This window comes from Mauremys reevesii, linkage group 5 (assembly GCF_016161935.1).
Source record: "Mauremys reevesii isolate NIE-2019 linkage group 5, ASM1616193v1, whole genome shotgun sequence".
In the NCBI taxonomy this organism is placed as follows: domain Eukaryota; kingdom Metazoa; phylum Chordata; order Testudines; family Geoemydidae; genus Mauremys; species Mauremys reevesii.
In genome coordinates this window covers 119,729,037-119,747,286 of record NC_052627.1, presented here as the reverse complement: position 1 = coordinate 119,747,286, position 18,250 = coordinate 119,729,037, and the positions used below count along the sequence as shown (strand labels likewise).

At 43.0% G+C, this 18,250-nt stretch overlaps 1 protein-coding gene across 4 annotated transcripts in view; it reads left to right on the top strand.

The window, feature by feature from the left end:
• Nucleotides 1–18,250, top strand: part of CFAP99 (cilia and flagella associated protein 99) — a 92,247-nt gene that overhangs the window by 36,978 nt on the left and 37,019 nt on the right. For all 4 annotated transcript variants that reach the window (XM_039539490.1, XM_039539491.1, XM_039539488.1 and 1 more), the window contains 5 exons: nucleotides 2,978–3,090; nucleotides 7,626–7,800; nucleotides 11,638–11,718; nucleotides 16,096–16,170; nucleotides 17,261–17,320. In XM_039539490.1, the coding sequence (XP_039395424.1) occupies nucleotides 2,978–3,090; nucleotides 7,626–7,800; nucleotides 11,638–11,718; nucleotides 16,096–16,170; nucleotides 17,261–17,320 (504 nt within the window). The remainder of the gene's footprint in view (nucleotides 1–2,977; nucleotides 3,091–7,625; nucleotides 7,801–11,637; nucleotides 11,719–16,095; nucleotides 16,171–17,260; nucleotides 17,321–18,250) is intronic.

Below are 18,250 nucleotides of genomic sequence, written 5' to 3'. Positions count from 1 at the left end.
TTGTGTTTTTCTACTCAGTGTCAGTTTGATCGCCTGACATCTGAGGGATGATTTGGTAATAGAAGTTTGCCACAAGTTGGTGTGCTATAGAGAAGGGGGGAATCCTGTAGAATTTACACCATTTATGTGTTTGATTTTTGTGTATTTATGTTTGTTTTGTTTGATGTTGCTGCAGTGGAAGCCCTTATTGGAAACCTGCTTTGTGGGTGTTTGCATATTGGCAGAACCCTCCTGGACCTGGAGGAAGGATGTATAGGTAAAAGTAGGGCATTGCGGAAGATATTGTTACGGTTTAGTTAGGCAGCTGGTGTTTAAATTTGCTTTTAGTTTTGCTGTGTAATAGATTGTAGTAATGTGATGCTATAAGTTGAAAATGTTTTGCTAATGTTTTTATTCCTTTTTTTCTTTCCCTCCTTTTTTGATTTTGGGTAGAGGGGGGAGGTGTTGGGAAATATTTTGCTAGCTGGCAGCTGGTATTGTGGGAAGCTAGAATGTTTAGGTTTTTAAGATGGGTTAATTAGGCTTTGAGCTTTGTTTTGAGAAGTTGGCCTTGGCTAGTTTATGAAGTCATAGCTGCGGGTGTGTGTACCTTGTTAACCAATTAGCAACTGCTTGCTTGCCTGCTGCAAGAGTATAAAGATGTATGCTGGAGAGAAATAAATGACCTTTGCTGCCAATCAAACTGACTGAAGAACTTTGTTCATATACGCCTGCGATGCAACACCAGGCCTGGTTCCCCAAGCGGCAGGCCTACCCTTTCTGAGTATTCCTCTGCCACCGCTGGGCCGTTCGCTCACCCACCCTACTCCCAGTGGCGGATTAGCCACTGGGCCAAGGGGATGTGCCCAGGAGCCCCAGCCAATTGTGGGGCCCCCACACCCCCACTCACTCTGACCCCCTGCCCGGCGTTCCTGGTGGGGAACAGGATCAGGGTGCGGGGGCTTGCCCCACTCAACCCACCTGGCGCTCCAGCCAGGGAGCGGGATCAGGGCACGGGCTTGTGGGCGGGCACACCCCTGCCCCCCAACCCCTGCCCCTTGGCTGGAGTGCTAGATGGTCAGAGCAGGGCAAGCCCCGAACCCTGCTCCCCAGCTGGAGCACCAGGTGGGCGGAGCGGGGCGAGCTCCTGACCCCACTTCCTAGCTGGAGCGCCGGGCGGAGTGGGGAGAGCTCCCGACCCTGCTCCCCAGCTGGAGAGCCGGGCAAGCCCCAGACCCCACTTCCTGGCTGGAGCGCAGGGTGGGGAGGGTTAGGCAGGGCCAGATGGAAGTAAGCAATGGGTCGGATCTGGCCCACGGGCTGTAGGTTCCCCATGCCTGCCGTATGTGATGACATTTACACCTGTGCAAACTGTGTGTAAAATGTTACTGTGCTAACATGGTACTGTTTTACATCCAGATTGCACAGATGTAATGACACTATAAGATGCAAAGTAGTAGGGATTCAGACCTATTGATTCCACAGGGGAGGATCCTACATTTCCCTATATGCAAGGAGAATGATTTGCTAGACTGGCTAGGAGGAAACATATATTTCATTGCTGTAGAGCTAACAAAAAAGTATTCCACAAAAATTAGAATCACAAATAAAACAACATTATCCATACCCTAAGGTTTATTTCATTTTCATACCAGGCCTTTTGGGGCTGAATGGAGTGTCTGTGGTTTTCCAGAACTTGATGGACTAGGTTCTTCAGCCACCCAGCCAATATGCTATGCAGGGGTTGGCAACCTTTCAGAAGTGGTGTGCCAAGTCTTCATTTATTCACTCTAATTTAAGGTTTCACGTGCCAGTAATACATTTAAACATTTTTAGAAGATCTCTTTCTATAAGTCTATAATATATAACTAAACTATTGTTGTATGTAAAGTAAATAAGGTTTTTTAAATGTTTAAGAAGCTTCATTTAAAATTAAATTAAAATGCAGAGCCCTCCGGACCGGTGGCCAGGACCTGGGCAGTGTGAGTGCCACTGAAAAATCAGCTCACGTGCCGCCTTTGGCACCCATGCCATAGGTTGCCTACCCCTGTGCTATAGGATGTAGTAGTGTACAGCTAGGATGGGAGTCCCATCTGACTAAAGTGGAACAGTCCTCAAGGCATTAAAGTAGGCTACCTGGACAGTTGATCCTTCCAGATGTATGATAGTTAAAAATGAGACAAAATCCCTAGATACTTCCTTGCTAACTATAAGCCCAATGGAGCCATTTCCAAAGTGCAGGCCTCACAAGATTTTTCCCCACTCGCTGTCAGTTCCGTCACTTTCATTTCTAAGGGTTGTGATAGAAAGCTCAAAGTTCAGATTTGGAATTTTTCCTGAAATCAGTGGCCCATAATGAACGAGAGTACCATATTTCAAGATTCTAGTTCAAAAGGCCATTGAAATAGTTAAAATTCTATAGAAAGTCTGATGACCTTTTGGTGAACTCCAATAGGAAAGTGGAAGTTCAAATGTTGGATCTTCTTTTTTCCAGTATTCAGAGGTCCAGAATGTGTGTGTGTGCCAAATTTCAATCTTCTAGTTCAATGGGAACAGGAAATTAATTGTATCACAGTCATCTTTATTGTATAGCTAGGTTTACTAGACTATAATCATTGCTTTACAGTACCCAGTTTTTTTCCAGACACAAACTTGTGTCCCAGTATTATGATGTTTTAAAGGGCAGTAATTTGGAAACAAGGTCACACTGCATCAAAACATCATATTACTGTGAACATGGGGTTGTTTTTCAGGTCCACAAAAAGATTGTAGGACTTATTAATATCTCACAAGGTATGGCTTCAGGACATAAGGTTGCTGCAACAAAACTGAAATGAACCTACAAATACTGGGGGGTGTATTAATTACAATTATAGTATAATACACAAGCAAAGTCTGCAGCAGTGTTTCTAAGAAAAACTGTGTAATCTCTATGTAAATATTGCATGTAACTCAAGTCTTCAGTTCATTAAATTTGAAAGAAGTATTCTCTTGTTAGTTTCTTAGATTCTTCTTCAATGTCTTGAATTTGAGCACATGGATAAAAGATGAATGGAGTCAGATATATGATTCTTTTTATGTAAAAGAGAACTGGATCGATCCATTGCTAGGGTAAGTACTAAATATTCAATATATTTGAAAGTTTAAAGGTGACATCATGGAAAAAGGTCCTCCTGAAAATTCAGTTTGCTTTAAAATATATTTCTTTGCAATTTGCTTTGTTTATAAAACCATATGGTCCAATCCTGCTCCTATTGTAGTCAATGTCAAAAACTTATTGGCCTCTTTAATTTATCCATAAGTGAGTTACTTAGCTCAAAGAAAAGTTCTCTCATAGATGTTACACACTAGTTCCCCAATCCAATAAAGTACAGAAAATGAAATCAGAACACACAATATTAAAATCAGATTGAAATCAAAGGGTCAAACAACTATCTTATAAAATTAGGCTTCGATCCAACAAAACTTTAAGCACATGACTAATCCCACTGACTTCAGTGAAACAACTCTCATGGTTGAGATTGCATACATCTGTATGGGTCAGGACTCTAGGGCTGTCTGCAAGTTCAACAACAGTTCTAACATGTAGACACAGGGCTAAACTCTGTTAGACTAAGCATATACCAGCTGTGTCTGCTGATACAGAGTATAAACCATCATCTAACTCAGTTGTTAAATTCAGTACAATTTAAAAAACCACTGTTTAGGTGGAGGCAAAGTAGTAAACACAGTGGTATAAATTCTGTCTTGAAATACACACACAATTCCAGTAAAGTCAGCATGAGTTGCAGATGTGTGTGTGCTGGCAGAATTTGGCCCATTCCATCCCCAGTAATTCAAAACACAATGGCTGCTTCTAGTGACTTATAAATATTTTTAAATCTGTGATTAGAATTACATTAAGTGTAAGCCCACTGAGCCTGATTGTCATTTACACTCAGTGTAAAGGGCCCTTAAAATGGACATAAATTAAATTTACACCCTCTTTGAGGGCACTTCTTACACTCTTAGAGTGCTGTAAAACACGTTAGAGTTTTATGAATATCAGGGGCATTGTTTTTGTTAGTCCTTGTATCATCTTTTCTAAGTATTGGTCCCTCTTTTCGTACTGTAGAGCCTGAGCCTGTATCTTCTGCTGAGGCAAAATTCTCATCAGAATCAACAGGCACTTGGCCTGAATAAGGACTGTAGGACTGGGCACATAAAGTAGAAATATCTAGTAGATATTATATAGCGATGAATACTCACGGCTCTGCTCTCCAGGGGTGGCAGAAGCTTCTTAAAAATGTGGGGGGCGCCACTGGAACCCGAACCATGGTCCCGCCCCACACACACTGCCCCTTCCCCCCAAGGCACTGCCCTGTCTCTTCCCCCAAGGCCCCACTCCCCACTCACTCTTCTCTGCCCCTTCTCCCTGCTTTCCCTTAGGACCGGTAAAAATTAGGGGGCCTATGTCCTCCTAGCCACCCTGTTCCAGCGCCCTACTGCTCTCAATAAGTGTACATATCTCCCATAGAAGTCATTGTGAGTTGCTCAAATGCATCCAACAGCCCTATTTGGCCATTAGTTTTGAAATTTGCATCAAAGGGTTGAAAGTGTAACCATGAGTAATAAACTTGACAGCCTCAAATGTGTTGAATGTACTTCTGTTCACTGGGCCTGCTCCAGCTTCACTAAAGTTAGTGAAAAGAATCCTACTGACTTCAATGGGAGTTGGATTGCACGGTGGGCTAGATCCACAAAGGGACTTAGGTGCCTTGCCACCCAGTGGAATCCACAGCCCTGAGTTTGCTGCCCAGACTCCGTATATAGTGAATGGGTAGAGATAAGCATATAAGAAGGGAATCCACAAAAGCCAGAACACTGAGGAGGGAGAAGCCTAAGCTAGCTAATAGGAAAGGCTGAGGAGAGGGGTAGGTCATAAACCTCACCCCTCAAAGATACTTAGAACCCTCTGCTGGAGTTAGGCACCTAACTCATATCTTGCAAAAATGCTGGAGCAGAAGTGGTGGTGCTACCCTCCGCCCTATAGCTTTTAGCCCAGTAGTTAGAGCATTCACCCAGGATGTGGAGGAGCTGGGTTTAATTATTCTCTCTGTGTGATGGTGCAAAGGGATTTGAACTTGTTTCCCCCTGCTCTGGAGAATTCCCTAACCACTGGACTATGGGATATTCTGGGGCAGGTTTTTCCTAATCTCTCCTGCTGCAGCTGTTTCCTGGTATATAAATAGTTAAATATGCATTGGGCCAGAGGAGGTGTGAGAATAATTCCACAGTCTAGTGGTTAGGGCACCATGTGGTGTGTGGTGGACCCAGGTACCAGTCCTCCTGTTTCAATGTAAATTAACTTATTTATACACAGTAGAACAGTTTAAACAGGAGAGACAAAGAAAGACCTACCCCAGAATACCTTCTAGACCAATGGCTAGTGCTTTCTCCTCCAAGATGCAGCAAGGGAGACTTTAGTTCATAAAAAAAGAAGAATGGTCATATTAGGTAGTGTATTATTGTGCCAGAGACACACACAGAGAGAACCTCAAGGGGGCAGGGGAATAGCTCAGTGGTTTGAGTATTGGCCTGCTAAACCCAGGGTTGTGAGTTCAGTCCTTGAGGGGGCCATTTAGGGATCTGGGGCAAAAATCTGTCCTGGGATTGGTCCTGCTTTGAGCAGAGGGTTAGACTAGATGACCTCCTGAGGTCCCTTCCAACCCTGATATTCTATGATTCTAGGTCAGACCAGTGGTTCAAGCTAGTTCAGTATCCTGTCTTCCAGCAGTAGCCACTGCCAGATGCTTCAGAGGGAATGAACAGAGAAGGGCAGTTATCAAGTGTACCACCCCCTGTTGTCCAGTCCCAGATTCTGGCAGTCAGAAGTTTAGGGACACCCAGAATATGAGGTTATGTCCCTGACCATCTTGGCTAATAGTCATTGATGGACCTATCCTCCATGAACTTACATAATTCTTTTTTTAACCCAGTTATACTTATTCATTTTCTCCACACCATTCATGATTTTAGAGACCTCTGTCATATCCCTCTTTAGTTTTCTCTTTTTTAAACTGAACAGTCCCAGTCTTTTTAATCTCCCCTCATATGGAAGCTGTTCCATACCCCTAATAATTTTTGTTGCTTGTCACTGTACTTTTTCCAATACATCCTGGGTTAGTGCTCGAACCATGGGCTAAAAGTTGGACGGGGGGACTTCTCTTGCAGCTCTTTTGTGTGGGTTTAGGCATGCTCAGAGCATGCCTACCAAATTGGGCCCTGTGGTGGAATGTGTAGTTTGAGGATCCCACTGTGGCTTAGGCATGAGATAGATGCCTGAGTGCTTAGATTGAGATGGCTGTGCACATGCTCACTGGCAGAAATTTAACAACTAGAGGTCTTTAATGGTGGAAGTTTAGGCATCTACAGAATTAGGCATCAGATGAGTGGGGATTTGAGGATCTTAGTGGTGCTTAAATGTTGCATTTAGGTGCCTAAGACCTTTTGCAGAGCTAACCCTGACTCCCAGAAGTTACCCATTGGCATTACATCAGAATTATTGTACAAACTAAGATTCATAGAATAGCAGGGTTGGAAGGGACCTCAGGAGATTCTAAAGCTCCTTTTACATTCTCAGTGAGAGAGCTGAACTAAACCATAAGGGGTGGAACTTCATTACACTACCCCTCTCTGATATGAAAATCTCAGTTATTCATTTACTCCCACCCTTTCTTTTGATGATGTGAGTGGCTGTAGACACACCAGAAGCCTATGTGCTCTTATTTCAAAGGGACTCTAAAACCAGAGAGAAAGAGGTGGAGATCACAGAAAAGTATTGGCTTCTGAAGAATTTGTGAGATCAAGAAGGCAAGGTCTCAGTTCAGAGATGTTGCTCTTTCATTGCATTGTGACTGATGAGACTCTCAAAGTAATGCAGACCGTCAGTATTCAAGACCTGAGTGTTTATGTATGGGATAGTAATGTGTCTTATTTAAGTATTAAGGACGAAATTACATTCATGTATTCCCCATTGAGTTTGGTGGGGTTTGCAGTAGTGTAATTGAGAACAGAATTTGGCTTTAGGCTTTGAATGTTTTAATTTTGATATACACAAAAATAATGCAAAACAAAAAAACCAAACCATGTTGGATGTCCCACCAGCTTCACTTTTTGTTTGAGGGATTCATTTGCTCAAGCAAAATTATTGATATCCTTCCAATTTTTGATTAAATGAGATTGTGCTAGCGATACACTCGCTCTCTGTCAAATAATATGAACAATATTACTTAGACCATTGTCTGTGTTTGTTCCTTTCATCTGTACCTACTTTGTTTATAATAACTACCTCTCTGACTTGCTGTCTGACACTGTTATAAAATGAACTTGCAATGTGCTTGTTTAGTCAGCACAAATTACGGTTGTTTCACCTCAGATAAACAGTTTTATTAGAAATAGATTAGCTTTTGTTCAAGAAGCGAAGTAACATTTTTGAGTGCCACAGTTTGTGCCACTAATCATTGGTACAAAACAATTGATCAATTGGTATAAACAGAAGAGCCAAAGTATTATCACATCTGCATCATTGCCAATCTCAGACACTGCATTATTATGAATTTGTATAAGAAAAAATGAAGATAAGATTTAAATTAATTTTTTTAAAGATGGCAGCCAAAAATAGAACAACTGATCAAGCAACTTGCTGACAAATTAGCTAATCGTGTTACCACTGTAAAGACTTCGACGGTCACAAAGCCAAAGGAATTTGATTTGACCACTCCTAAGCCACGAGCCATACCAGTACCTGAGCCAATACCGTTACAGGAGAAGCATCAACCTGTGAGTGGTTTTTATTCTTTGGACAACATTAAGTCATATGTGTTCTGTACTCAACCATACTTATATGGTTAACAGTCTCTTCCTTGAAGTTATTTGAATCTAAAATAATTGAAGAAAAGCTACCAACACTGATGGAATAACAAGAAACACTTTGGTGTTCTGAGTTGAAGGCTAAATTTGTGGAAAATAATTCATAATGTCTTTAATCGATGTAATTGGTATTTTCTAAGCATATCATAGATACTCTTCTATAGCAAGGGAAGGAGAGGGTAGCAAAAAGGTGGCTCCTACAATTGTTTGGAAGATAGAAAAAACCCAATGAAGCAACAGTTTATTCCTTGCCCCTTGAATGTGTAACCGAACAGGTTGCTGCCGGCCCATTTAATGTGTAGATTATTCTGCTTTGGAGATCTACAGGTGCATATGGAAATAAACCTTCAAACTGTAACTTTTCTAAAAATATATGGGTGTGATCCTGCTCCCCATCAAAGTAAATGGCAAAGCTCCCAGCAATTTCAATGTAGGTATAACCAACCCTGATTTGCAGATCACCCTTGAGGATGGAGTTTCATTGCCTGTTATATATCAGAGGGGTAGCCGTGTTAGTCTGGATCTGTAAAAGCGGCAAAGAGTTCTGTGTCACCTTATAGACTAACAAACGTATCGGAGCATGAGCTTTCGTGGGTGAATACCCACTTTGTCGGGCTTGCTCACGCTCCAATACGTTTGTTAGTCTATAAGGTGCCACAGAACTCTTTGCCGCCATTGCCTGTTATGTGGGTTTGTGGTGTACCTTAATGTTAATGGTTAGCATTTAATATGTATTGTTCACACGTTAATGAGTGCAGAGGTTCTCTTGAAGGCCTGACTCTGTTTGTCTTTCTAACTTAAGCAGTCATATTGGGTAATATTCTAATTTAGATCACACTGGTGTAATTCTGGAGTGACACAATGGACTTCAGTAGGGGTTTTTGGTTAAAGTAAACAGGATTTGGGCTAAGGTTGCTATGATTCACTGAATAAAGACTCCATGGTTGTTTATATTTAGTTTAATAGGCAACTGAGTTTAGGGCTATAGCTCTGGGCATTATCTATAACCTTTTATTAGCACATTAGGTTCTTAATAACACAAATGTTGAATGCTTACAAAAATCATTTTGCTTCTTTGGGTAATAGTGCAATTTCATGGTAGCACATTGTAGAATTAATGGGATTTCACATTGAAACAACCAAATACCCGGTCCTGAAAAAAAAAATTTTTAATCACTTACTCAGTGTAGGAATGAATCATGTTATTGTCATCTTTATACTGTAGTCTTCCTGAGAATAATTTTGCATTAACTCACACATATGTATTGAAGTTCATTTGTGGTGCAAGGATTTTATTGGATTTTATTTAAATTCAGATTGAGTCTGCCAAATTTGTTTAAGTGCTCATGAAAGGGAGAATCTAATATCATTTTCACAGTATGAGCAGACACTGTGCTAACTTCTGGGCATAACTCTGCAAATGAGCTTTGATTCTAACCTGTAACCCCATTGTCACCACCACTAGTTCAGATCCTGGAGCCCTCCAAAACAGAGAGTGATAATCATGTTGAATTGTCTATTAGTTTCTAGTGTCTAGAGTCCTCTTAAAACCTAGGTTGAGACCATGATATTTCTTTTGAAGATCCAACAAATTTGGGTGGTCCCTCACAGCCAGCCCCGATTGCATGGTGTGGGCTAGGAAGATGGGCCCACACCCTTGGAATTGGCTAGTATGTGGTGGGTGGCTGTGCGTTAAAGGGTGGCCCAGGCAGAAATAGGCCTCTTCTTACTTCACTCTGTATACTGCTGCCAATCAAATAGTGACCTCATGGCCAAAGCTTTATAATTTCTTGTCTCCCTCCTCATTTACACACCCCTAGCCATTTGCAGACACGGCTTTCTTCAAAGAAAGACTAGTGGTTTAGGTTGGGATTTTAAGAGGAACAGAAGGGAGCTAGGTGCTCAACTCCCATTAACATGCAATGGTATTTAGACACCTAAATCCCCTAGGCTTCTTTGAAAATCCCAGCCATGATTTATAGTGTAATCTAATCCATTCCTTTAATATTAATACTATTTGTGATGAAATTATCACACAGCATTATTTTAGGTTTGTCTAGAATTAAAACACATTGAAATGCATTAGGCTCCATTCAGCCCAGATAAAAGTTCTTGTAATTCCATTGGAGTTGTACATGTCAGGACCAGGGCCATATTTAGCCCACTCTTTATATGTTTCCTTGACCTTGTCCCTTTAACTCTGTTTTTTCTTTAAAATAATAACAAAATTAACAAACCCACTTGGCTAACATACAAGGTTTTATTTGGTAATATATTGATAATGTAATACTTAAACTCTATAATCTTGTTAGGTGTCAAAATAGAAGCTCTTCATTCAATATACATAAAATTACCACTATCCTTGTCCATCTCACAACAATAATTTTTAAGGAAATGCAAGAATGGTCACTGCCAAAGCTGAGAAGTGTTTACTCGCTAGGTATAGTTTGTATTCCCTTCCCCTCTTGCTCCCCCGCTCCTAGTTTATGTTCTCCAGGTACTGTGACATTGCCTCATTTCCATCCGATATAAAACATTACTACTTGTGTGTATAATTATGAGTGGTTAAATAAAATTCAGTTGATACCTTATAAATCATTTGTCCAGTTGTCCCTTAATATTTAGGGCCACACTGTGCCTTTAAGGCACTGGGGCTGGCTCCAGCTTTTTTGCCACCCCAAGCGGCGAAGAAGAAAAAAAAAGATTGAGCTGCTGCCAAAGTGCCGCCGAAGAAGAAGGGGAGTGAAGGACCTGCCGCCAAATTGCCGCCGAAGACCCGGACGTGCCGCCCCAATAACGGACAAAGTGCCACCCCTTTCTATTGGCCACCCCAGGCACCTGCTTCCTTCGCTGGTGCCTGGAGCCGGCCCTGAAGGCACTGGTCTGTGTTGTGGGTAGTACAGCGTTACACAACCACTAGAGAAGCTTTGAGAGAGATTGTGCCTCCAGGAGCACATCTATTACATAACCCATTAGAAGGCTACATCATGCTGCTCCTCTCTGCCTTCATGCATTTGGTCAGCAATTCTGGCCAGAGCAGAGAGGGGACATGGCCCAGTCTCTTCCACCTCTCCCACAGAAGTCCTCAGAGGCCAACCCATACCAGACATGCCCTTTCCTTATATCCTTTGCTGGGTCATGTGTCAGACAGGTAGACCTTAACCCTTTCCTGGATGTTTTACTGTCCCACATGCCAAGACCTGAGTGCCTCTCTCAACCTGTGAATGCTGCTGTGAGGACCCTCTACACCCTCCACCCCCAAGCAATTCTGTACCCACAACTGGCAACCCCTATCTAGAAGTATAGTGGAGCAAGAAGTATGTAGGAGAGGACAGCTGGCCTGATTCTCCCTCAGGCAACTTCAGGTTGATCTTCCCCTTTTCACTTTGTGAGCACAAAATTTCTTTCTCCTTTGGCTTTCGCCTGGCAAAGATGGACTTTAAAAAAAAAACTGAGTTAACAGCTCCTTTGGCTGACAGCACCTGGGACAGGGTTGACAAGGCCTAGCCAGCCCCAGCCGAATAGCGATGCTTGGTGGATATTTATCCCTTTTATACATTCAACCCCTAAAACTTTACCGTTCATTTTATGGCACTAACAGAAAAGAAATCACTACTTTTTAAATAACTACTGTATTTTTGCATTAGGGATAAATATCCCCCCCCATACACACACACTAAGATTTATTGTTTGAAACATTCAGTCTTTCATACCCTATATTACAGAAATTTCTGCCCTTTAATATAGGTTCCTCAGAGCACCTACAAACCTCCAAAGGAAAAACAGCACCTGCAGGAAATCAAGTATAGAAATCGCCGAAGAGCAGAGGTAAGTGTAGCATGATTTTATTGTTAATCCCCCCTCTCCTGCATCTGTTTGTTCTTTGATGTAAATTACAGTTTTCACAGCTTTAGGGCTCTATCCAATGCAAAAATGCTTCTGCAGCTGCTGGCCCACAGATCCTGTCTTTGAGCAATGAAGGCTGCTTCCTCTATCCCTTTCCCCCACCCTTTGTCTGTCCTGTCTATTTTATTGTAAGTTCTTCAGGGCAGAGACCATCTTCTACTCACTGTTTGTTGCAACACAAATAATAGCAGTACGGTTACAAGGGTAGTGCTTATGGAAGCAGCCATGTGATGTTGTCCTAATGTAGCCAGTCAGGATTGCTCCATTTACATTCTCGTTCTCACATCAGTGCCCAGTGCCATCCTGCTCCCCCCTCCATCTGCACTGACCCTATGAAGGAATCTATGGACTGGAGATAGCCCAGTGAAGGCTCTCGCCTCCCCCATGCCTGGCTCCTGCTCCACAGAGGGACTATGGAGACAGTTTCTCTCCTACTGTGTTGAGTAGTTTGAGGGGCATTCCCCACTGCTTCTCCACTACTCCTCAAGGAGAGGACACGAAGGAATTTGCACCCCACTGCTTCTGCTCTGCCCTACTATAATGAGGTATTAGTGGCCTTTCCTACACCTCATTGCATCTACTGCTTCACCTGACTCCAGGGATAAGAGGTCAGGGTGCATGGCTGGGGTATTCCTCCAAGCCCTGTTTGTTCTCTCTGGCCATGTGGAGGGGGGCACTGGGGAACTTCCCCAGCTCTGTGAAACCCTACAGAGATCCAGGAGAGGCTGCTCCTTTGCTCGCCTAGGACGCATGGATAGTCAATGTGTGCTATTAACCATTAAGGGCTTTAAAAATTTAACATAATTTCTGTTTCCTAACTGAGAAATAATTTCATAGCATCATCCAGTTACAGAGACATCTCAGTAGCTCCTGACTCATCTGTAGTACAGTATTTGGTACTGCGCATACCTAAGAGCTCCTCCCCAGAGCAGGCTCTGAAAGTGGGAGATCATCATGCCTAGGAAAGCAGCAGAATTCAAGGTGCTATGTGTTAAGAGGGGAGTGGGAGGGAAGGCCTGGAAAGGGCCCTAACACTTGATCTGCTCTGATTATTTGAACTGATCCTGATTTTGAAATGAATCCTATTAAATAAGTCAGCTCCTATTAGATTTAGGGCAGATTTCTGTCTTCTTCTCCTGGGAAGGAAATAATTACATGGCAGCTCCCTCTCCCATCATACCTCCCACAATGCAATCCCCATATAGAGGTGCTTTAGAAGCTTGATAAAAGGTCTGGTTTTTTTACATCTTTTTATCTGTACTGTCCCACCTGCATTCCACCAATGCCTTGTTCTAGTTTTCACTGACTGATACCAGACAATTTATCACTGTACTGGCCTCTCTTCATGTCCTTGTGCACGCTGCATTTGGTTCATTTCCCGTATGTAGTATATGCTGAACTGCCTACATATTTTGTTAGGGTCAAGCTTTCCTTTTGCCCTTTTGTTGCCCCATCTCGTTACAGGCATCTGGTGTTTCTTTTAGGTTCTTCACTTTCCAGCAGTATTACTTTATTTTGCATCCTTTCATTATGTCTGCGTTGTGCAGAATGTACATGCTTAGCACACATTATATGGACAGATTGAAAGGGGAAAGAAACAAAGCGCATTATCTGGATTGTCAAGAGCCTGAGATAAGTGTAGAATCACTTAACTAGCAGCCACAGTTTCCAGCAGATGCCTGAATGCAAGCAACACAAAGGAGAGCCACAGCAGAAAGTGAAGCTGCTGTAGCAGCAATTTTTGTCACTCTGAAATGGCATAAAAGGCATCCAAAGCATTCACAAAGGTCAGTTCCTTAGACTGTTCACTAAATGAAGCTGAAGTTGTGGCTCCTGAAAAGAAAGACGCATATGGAAATGTCACTTATTCCGTCATAAAATTACACACGTGACTGACATATCAGGGCAACTCTAGAAAAGAGTGAAAACACCAGGCGCCTATCTCTGTGCATTTTATGCCAGGGCTAATGCTACACATACAACTACTGTCCAGCTTAGCATCAGCACTCCGAGAGTCAGTGGAAAAGCCAGAGTGCACCTCTCACTTCTGGGGCTGCAGTTTACAATCAAAGGAAGTGTTATTGCTCAAGGACTAGCAAACCAAAAAATCAAGCACTGGCTGGATCATTATATGTGCTGTCCCCTTTAAACGGGTTCAGCTGGAGCTACTCATACCCTTGTGCCTCTTGGAGCAGCCCCTAGTGCCCAGGCTTCTCTTCTATTACCCCACTGCACCAATGCAGGAAAAGGACTAAGTTATCTTGCTTACTATGTGGAAACAAACACTGGTAAATGTGTGTTATATGCAGTGATGGGGCTTTCAACTAAGGTTCCAATCCTTCAATGAGCTTTGAAGTCTTTGGGGCTCCATGCAGGGGTCCACCCAGGAGAGATTATTGCAGAATCAGGGTCCTAACACAAGGCTTTTTTCAAGGATGAAAATTCATGTTGGCTTCATTCATTGAAAGCCGATTAATGCACTTGCCCATGCACACAGAAATGGAGCTAAATTTTTTAATGTTTGGCTACATCTCCTTAGGGATTGTGAGGGAAACATATCCAGGGCTAGGTCATAGTGCAGTAAAGTAGGTTTTTTGTTTTTTTTTTAACAATAGGTGCATTCTTTCCAAATAGGTTACTAAAAATGCCACCCATTTGTCTCAATGGGCTGAAGCCTTGACTGGGCCAGAGTCAGGAACATGCACAGGGATTTAAATGTGACTACTTTTGGAGGGGCACTTTAAACATTGCCCCTGCCATGCACCCAGTGCCCCTGGGCCCCGCTGCCTCCCCAACCTGCCAGGTCCTCGTTGCATCCCCAGGCTCCCCACCCATGCCCCTAGTGTCCCCGGCCCCACTGCCTGGCCCACCCCCATTGTCCTGAGCTCCATTCTATGCACCCCAGGCAGGCACCAAACACTGGATGCTACAGCAAGGAAGGGACGGGGCTCAGCAGGAGTGCTAGCTGCAGTGCCTTTCCCAGGCACATCCCTTCAGCCGCACTCAGCCCGACTCCCACTCTGGCAGAAATGGGGAGGATGGGCTTGAGAGAGGGAATCCCAGGGTGGGGGGCCAGGGGACAGTGATGGAGATGATTATTGGGTGGCCCATGCCCCTGCTTGCCCCCCTTTATGCACGCCCCTGACTGCAGTAAAGTAGACAGCCACAAAAAGAGGGGGAGCACATGCCAGGGAATGCAGGGGTGGGCCCCCCTGGGCCTCCTCTCCTCCAGGAGCTCTCCATTTCCCATTGGCCAACCAAAGGGAGATGGAAGCTGATTGGAGCCTAACTCCTTCCACCCCACACATTTTTTAAGCCTTGGCCTGAGTGTTTTGGACCCCTTTCTCCCTTTGACTGCCCCACCCTCCCTCCGTGTAGTTGTAGTACAGGAACTGTACTTTTAGGATGTGGTGGGTGTGACCAGTTCCCTGTTTTGGGGTCAAGAAGGAATTGTTCCCATTCAGGCCAGATTAGCAGGGCGTTGGTGGGTTTTGTTTGTTTGTTTGTTTTGCCTTCCTAACAGCATCATGGAGGCACAGATAAGCCAAACAGGAGTAGAGCATAGAAGTTCAGTAGGAATGTTTAGTTCTTTGCCACTTGCAGCTCAAAAGGGTCGACTCCCAGAAGTAAAGGAGACCTGAGATTTCACTGTTGGGCCTTATTTCTATTGGAAATGAGGAGATCTGAAGTCTTCACAGACCAAGATCCCCCATTCTTGTACCCTCTGTGCCCCACATGGGTGGCATGTGTGTGAGAGGATTCAGAGGAGTGCGGTCACTGAATCCTACAGGTAAGCTAAGAGGAGTCTACCCCGAATTAGGGATTATATGGCTGGAGCTTTGTAGCCCCCACAGTAAACCCACTTAAATGCCTGGTACTGGAGAGACTAGGACAATGAGACAGACAGCTCCGCTCCCCCATGTTACATTTATAAAAGTTGCTGCTTAAATCCATCCTTGTGTCTGTCTGCACTCACCTGCATGTCCTGATTAAGCCTCTGCCTTCAGAGGTTTTTTCTTTTCTGTAGTCACTGTCTAACCCACAAAGTTTATTGGTCTATGATCCCTTTTGAGAATTTGTTGTGGCTTGTTGCAAATTATGTATGACCATATAAGAATAGTTCTTGTACACCATTAGCTTTGTACTTTAACCATCTGTATTTTCACTTGGTATTTAAATATTTATCTGTGTTTTAATAGTTGCCTCAGTTTGCTACATCAAAAAAAGGTGTGTTTTTTTTTATTTTTCAATGGAGAATTTAAAATGTACCATATTTATAAAAATTGTTTTGATTTTTAGGAACTGCTGCTGGAAGCAAATGTTAGCCAGTTCAGGTGTGCAACAGTAAAGTCTGAGAAAAAAGCCCCAAGAGGTGTAAGTTAAACAAAATTGGTAAATAAAAAAAACTACTATCATGTGTTTTTATACACATTAATCACTTTTTTTATCCAAGTACTCAAAGGATCTCTCTGTATTTGGAGTTAGGAAATATGATGCTATAATTCCATCAAGGGGTTCTGGTGACATTCTAAACTACAAGAACCAAAGCCTGTCTACCTTGACACCAGATTCCCCAGGTAGAATTAAAGCCCTGCAATTTGATATGTGGATGTTTTTATTTTATATAATGCACTTATCCTGGTCTATGCTTCATTCACTGTGCAGGTTCTCCATTGGCTCCCTTTTCCTCATCCCAATACTCCTGCTGCTGCCGACCCTTCCCTCTTACCTGCCTACTTTTAGCACTGCTCCAGCAACTTCCCTTGCCACTCTAGCAGTTCTCCTCTCATCCAACAGAGCAGTTTTCCATTAAATTGAAAGGGTACACAGCAGTTGAGTGAAAGCAGCTCTCAGTTTGATTAGGTAACTCCTGATTCACAGCTGTAGGATCATGACCATTCATGTAATATGATGACTGCAGTATCATATCTGTGTATCACTTATACCATGCCCATCACCATGTTATCTATGCACCTTCATTTGAGCATCTGTAGCTAGCAGCATAGAATGAAGTTCCCTGTCATTGTCAGAATTCCACATACAGTTAATAATCTCATAAAGCAGGATATCAAAGGACATTTCATCTTCACAAAACTCACATCTTAAGAACTGACTATATTAGTGGCCTTTGGTAGTATTCCATATTCAATATTTCTGTAGCAAACATTAATGTTACTTTATTATTTTGGTATGTTAGCCATTTAAATATATTTCATAGTAATCAACAATAATTTTTCTCGGGACCTGTTCTGCAATTATTTGTTATGCAGAACTCTCAATGAGTTTGGAGTGCACAACAGGCTTTAAGAATGCTTTGATTGCAGTATCTAGTCCTCAGTGATCACGTCTGCTCCTCCAAAAGGAATAATATTCAAGATACAATTTTGATATCTTTAATAAGATGATTTTTCCTGAGTATTTGAAAACTATTTCTGAAATGAAAATATTTTTTGATGTCTTGCAGTATATATCAGGCATTATGAAGAATAAAACGAAGTTCCAGGCTCAAAAGATCCAGGGCAATGTGAGTAACATTTAGAATTTATAGATGTTACAAGTGTTTGAAAAGTGAAGACTGAAAGTCATGACCAGATTTGGAACTGGTGCAAATTGATACAACTCCTCTGTAATCAAGGGTATTCTACCAAGGCCCATGGCTATGGGAATGGGATAGTTCAGGGGATTAGCAGAGACCAGGAAATCGAGCCTTTCACCTCTAGGTCACTGGTTCAAATCCAGGACCTAAAGAATGAACAATCACCATGGTAATGACTATTTGTGTAAGATGTGAAATGAGTTTGGTTATGTAGTTTCCATTAAACAGGTATCTAAATCATAAAACCCACAACACTGATTGCCTCTTTGCTGAGACTTCAGTAGTGCAAGTAGCAGGATGTGCTAGCTGCCTTGAGATTATGTAAGCAGGGGAATGGTCCCGCTATGGTGGGGAACTTTCCTGGCTTCTGCACTACCCCGGTGAAGTGGGCTAGCGAAAGGATCTGAGTCCTCGCTCCCACTTCCTTTACCCAGAGGCCTCCCTGCCCTTGAGGACTCCCCTTTCACTCTCCTGTCTGGCAGAGTCCTCGTAACCCCAACAAGGCTGGGCTGAGGATTCCTGGGGGGCTCAACCCCCAACCCTGCTGTGGTCACTCAGGACAGGGGCTAGGGTGTCCCCACTCCGGGGTCCTCTCTTTGCACTGCGCACCTCCCTGACCCACTGATCACATCATACAATTTAAAGCAAATACAAGTTATTTAATTAACACTTAATTTAAAAAAAGAATAAGGGAAAATGGGAAAGGTTAAAGGAAAAACACATCACGCTGCTCTGTGGCAGGGAACATCACAAACAATGTCTCTGGAATGTCAGGGCAGTTCACAGTCTGTTCCTTGTAGGTCCCAGGCCTCCTTCTCAGGTCCTGGCTGTGCTGCAGGGACGCTGCGGGTCGGACAC